Source organism: Triticum aestivum, chromosome 3B (genome assembly GCF_018294505.1).
Source record: "Triticum aestivum cultivar Chinese Spring chromosome 3B, IWGSC CS RefSeq v2.1, whole genome shotgun sequence".
Lineage (NCBI taxonomy): Eukaryota > Viridiplantae > Streptophyta > Magnoliopsida > Poales > Poaceae > Triticum > Triticum aestivum.
In genome coordinates this window covers 538,040,019-538,045,035 of record NC_057801.1, presented here as the reverse complement: position 1 = coordinate 538,045,035, position 5,017 = coordinate 538,040,019, and the positions used below count along the sequence as shown (strand labels likewise).

Here is a 5,017-nt window from a genome sequence, read left to right as displayed (position 1 = left end):
TCCCACTTGCACTAGAGTCAATAATCTAGTTCACATCGACATGTGATTTAACACCAATAGTTCACATCTGTATGTGATTAACACCCATAGTTCACATCACCATGTGACCAACACCAAAAGGGTTTACTAGAGTCAATAATATAGTCCACATCGCTTTGTGATTAACACCCAAAGAGTACTAAGGTGTGATCATGTTTTGCTCGTGAGAGAAGTTTAGTCAACAGGTCTGTCACAATCAGAGCCGTATGTATTTCGCAAATATTCTATGTCTACAATGCTCTGCATGGAGCTACTCTAGCTAATTGCTCCCAGTTTCAATATGTATGTTTGACACAAGAAAAATCTTATTTGCACTCCGTGAGAAGGGAAGAGAAGGAGTGTAGATTTCTCTCATGCGACGGGAGAAGAAAATGAGGGCGTGCCAGTGCACCGTAGTACACAAAGAAAACAAAGAGATGGGAACAGTATTTTATTAATCTCAAGGATAACAAATACAATTCCCGATATGCACTCTGTGGCCTACTAGCGCGGCCTGCCTGACAAGCATTGTGCGGTCTCCTGGTTCCCGTGGCCTCGGAAGGCTCCCGGTTAATTACTCCCGCGGGTTGCTCCGCGAGATACCTCCGATTAAGCTGTGTGGTCGTCTTCGTCGTCTTTGCTTCATGTTATCCATGCATATGATGATGATGTGTGTAGGTGCGGGCAGCGGCAAAGCCCGTGTCCTTGTTGGTACACGTGCCGCTCAAAACATGGCTTTGTGCTAGCCACGTCTGCCCTCGCCGTCGCGCCTCGTCGGTGTTGACAGCGTTGATGTAATCGGTGTTGGGGTAGCATGGATCCTGCTTGGCTCAGACTTCTTGATGATGTGGCGGCTTCATCGGGGTACGCAAGGGGTTGCCTCGCGGGAGTATTCTTTTGTGGAGACTGTCGTCAGTGCAAAACCAACGCACACTCGCATCGGCATGGCCGGTGTGGTTGGCATCTCGTCTCGACTAGACGTCGAGGTTACGACAGTCTACGGAGACAAAGACTCCGCCTCACAAGGCCGTGAGAGGTAACACCTTAGAGGGGCGTGGTGGATGCCTCGTCTTGGCTAGACGTCGTATTCGGTGGTTTGCCAAAACAAAGATCATGCCGCGGGGCCGAAGAAAAGTGGCATCATGCAGAGGCATGGTTGATGCCTTGTCTCAGCTAGACGCCGTACTCGATGGTCTGCTAAGACCAGGATCACACCGCTTGTACAATGATAAGACTTGTATGCAACAAAGGGTGCACCTCATCTTGGCTGGATGCCATATTCGGTGGTCCACCAAGACAAAGGCGAACATCACGGGGCCGAAGAAGGATGACATGGAGGGGCGTGATTGATGCCATGTCCCAGCTAGACGCCGTATTCGGTGGTCTGCTAAGACAAGGAGCACGCCGCTTCTATGACAATGAGACTTGTGCAATGAAGGGTGCGCCTCATCTCGGCTGGACGTCGTATTAGGTGGTCCACCAAGACAAGGGTGAAACATTGTGGTGTTGAAGAAGGATGGCTTCATGGAGGAGCGTGGTTGATGCCTCGTCTCAGCTAGACGCCCTATTCGGTAGTCTGCTAAGACAAGGAGCACACCGCCCTGTACGCCGAGGCCTATAAGCCATGAAGAGTGCACCTCGTCTTGGTCAGACGCCGTATTTGGTGGTCCGCCAAGACAAGGGCGCTGCCTCACAAGACCAAGGAAGGTGACTTTGTAGAAGGCGTGGTTGGGCTCCATCATTGGCGAGCTCCATCTGCACCCGAGCACGACGTGCAAAGATGAAGGCCTCGATGTGGACAAACTCCAGCAGTGTTGGTGTAATCTCCTTGTTCGATGAAGTCCCCTCCGGTGCCGGCGGTGGAATTGAATGAGCGTTGTCTTCGGTGACGAGCACGTACCCTCCGTGTAGTGCATGCATGCTGGATGTAAGGAGGAGACAAAAAAATTAGACATTAGTCTCACCTTCCAGAAACATGACCATTGCGTTCATCGCCACTGAGGTTTTTTGCGCGGATGAGGGTACACCGAGTCGCCAATCTCCTATCAACATGCGTCGGCTGCGTGCGTTTTGCCTCTTGATGGATGTGGCGTTGCATGGACTTGCTTGATGGATGGATGCGTGATGAGTTTGCTGGGTGCGTGCGTGAGTGGCGTGAGATTTCTCTCGTGGGTTTGTTGCTTGTCCTCGCCTCAATGTTGAGACTTTGCCTCTATATATAGGCGTCCGGCCGGTGCAGAAGAAAGGAAATGTGACAAGGCACGAATCAAATTTCTTAGACTGTACTCTTGCTTCATTCGGCAAGTCATCTTTCCTTTTGTATTTGTTTCCAAATTTTGGTGACTCCCAGATTGTGTATTGATCCTTCGTGAGCTAAGTAAATCCTAATGCTGCTTCTACACCTTCCTTCTGCTAGCATCTTTCCGTTTGAGCCTGCATAAAGAAAGGAAACCATCTTGCGTACATGGCTGCCGCATATAATCTACCAAAAATACATGCATGTATGTTACTTTATGTGTGCATGCAAAAAGGTAACCAAAGACTAGCTAGTAGTACACGTATATGCTTGGTTTGAGTACTGCGGGTATTCGAAAATATACACGGGCTTGCCGGCCAGCCGAGATACCCGAATACGTACATATAGCATATAAATACCAAGTGCAAGGCAAGCTTGTCATGTACATGCAAAACCCCTTTTTAATTTTTGAACGAGCATATGCAAAAGCTACGTACATATGATTATAAGCCCAAATTCAAGTACATTACCTGTGCATTACCTGTGCCGAGCTCGAAGTTGAGATTGATACGGTGAAGCACGTCGGACGGCTCCATACAAGGCAAGTTCACTTCAACTCTTCATACAAGGAAGCAAAGTCCTCAACATAGTCCAAAGCTCCCGATCGATGCAATCCCTTGCCGCATCCGACCAGGGTTCTTGCATAGGTCTTGCCATGTATGCATCATCTATGCTGCTATAAAGATGAGACCCTGGGTAGCGTCCAAAAGCACACAAGTTTGATCATCGCCCACAACACATCCGATCAGAAGAGAAAAAGGTACAATTTTGTTATCTCTTTTCCGAAGCTAATGCATCGCCTGGACTTTGCATGTTCTGTGTGCATGCCTAGTAGATAAACTTGTATCTGTTGTCTCCTGCTAACTTTGTATTTGTTGTTTCAACCGTATCATCAGGACACCATGGGACGGGGTGACAGGTTAAAGAAGTACGGATCAAGAGATGTTGAAGGCTCGACGAGCGGTAGCAGGAACAGCAAAGGCGGCTCAACTCCTCCACCACCTCCAAGCAAGACGGGAAACCATTCCAAGGGCGCGGAGTACACACGCCGGTCACCACCGTTGCCTAGCGCCCCGCTGCTTGTACTGAAGTCGCATAGCAGAGTGCCACGGACTACGCGTAGCTACCCGAACCACAACTCAAAGAATTCTGACCAGACATCCATCTCTCTCGATGCCGATGCTCCACCACTAGGGAACCTCGAGGTAAAGAAAATAATAAAGAAACAGAGCTCGATTGAATGTATTCTTTTCTTACTTCTATGTATATCTTGTATGCATGCAGGACAAACTTGAGGACGTGTTGTCGTTCGTGCCTATGAGCCGCGGTATGGAGCAACTCTTAGACGAGGTGATGGAAAACATGGACCAAGATGAGCCGGCCTCAAAATCTACACCTCCGGCCAAGTCTAGTTCGGTGGTGAAGCACACGCCCCCGGCGGTGAGTGATCCAGCTGCGAATTCTTCAATTGTGGCAGGGAGCGATCTCGTCGTAAAACCCGCCTCCCTGGTGACAAAGCCCGCTTCTTTAACCACATCAACAAGCACCCCCGAAGTGGACAAAAAGCGGTCATCGGGTGCTATCAGTGACAAGGACGTTGGGATAACTGCAAATAAACCAAGGCCGCCTGCTTGCGGTACGTGTATAGTACCCCCGCCACCTTTGCATGAATTTTCTTTTGATGCTTTCTTGACTCTTTCTCTTTTTGTCGCCTTTCTAGATGTTTCCAGCAAATCAACTAATCTAGAAGGCTTTTATTCCCCTGAGGCAAAGGAGCTCCGTGTATTAATTGAGCAACACCAAAATATTCTTGCTAGAGAAAACACTCTGCTCGAGAAGCTCAAAGTCCCTCCGACTAATAACATCTCAACACCAAGCCTTGTTCTCCCGCCCGGAATAGCAGCAAAGTACATCTCAATAGGACTCGAGGATATACAAGAGGCACTAAGGGAGCAGCCGATCAATGAGGAGCTAACCATAACTAAAATCGAGTCTGTGATAAGTATGTGGAAGATCCCGTATGTGAACGAGGTCCTGCCAGACCTTGAGATTCTGATTCGACACCTTGAAGCAGTGGTGGCTTGTCTGGGCGGAAAAGGTGGTCTTGCCACTTCCCACACATCGGCACCCGCACCGGCGCAAGTGTCATCTCTGTTGGAGAAACTCGATGCAGCTCATGCGGGGATCACTCAAGGACTTTGCCGCCTCGAGAAGGAAGGGCCGCGCCTAGAGGGGCACCTTGCCGACCTCGCCTCCATCTGCAACAGACAAAAGAAGTTGGCCGAAGAACATCGGATGCTTGCCGGCAAACATCAGCAGCTTGCCGAGGAGTACAAGGCCCTCTGTGAGAAGGAAACCGAGATGGCGGCACTGGCTGAAAAGCGCACGTGCGTCCTAGCTGACATGATGACTTCTAGCTCCCGCCATCTTGAAGCTCATGAGGATGCAGTCCGGAGTTCGTCACAGGTGGCCGAGTCATACACAAGACGCCGTGCGGAGGCGGCTGCCTTCCTGGCCGCCGGCGGAACGCTTCCGGAGATCGCGACGATCCTAGCATATAAAGCTCCTGAGTGAGGGAGCGAGCTAGAGATCATGGACTGCTCTGCAAAAGCTGCACTTAAAAATAGGTTCTATATTAGTTAAATATAATTGTCTTAGCTCATCCAGAAAAAAGTTTGATTAGTCCTAGTGAACTTTTGTATC

At 49.5% G+C, this 5,017-nt stretch overlaps 1 protein-coding gene across 1 annotated transcript; it reads left to right on the top strand.

Annotated features, from left to right (window-relative positions):
• The first annotated feature begins 2,672 nt into the window (after nucleotides 1–2,672).
• LOC123065668 (uncharacterized) lies at nucleotides 2,673–5,017 on the top strand. The gene is made up of 4 exons (XM_044488909.1): nucleotides 2,673–3,074; nucleotides 3,211–3,519; nucleotides 3,599–3,950; nucleotides 4,035–5,017. Exons 2-4 carry the CDS (start codon nucleotides 3,217–3,219, stop codon nucleotides 4,886–4,888), a joined length of 1,509 nt encoding a protein of 502 aa, XP_044344844.1. The 5' UTR covers nucleotides 2,673–3,074; nucleotides 3,211–3,216; the 3' UTR covers nucleotides 4,889–5,017.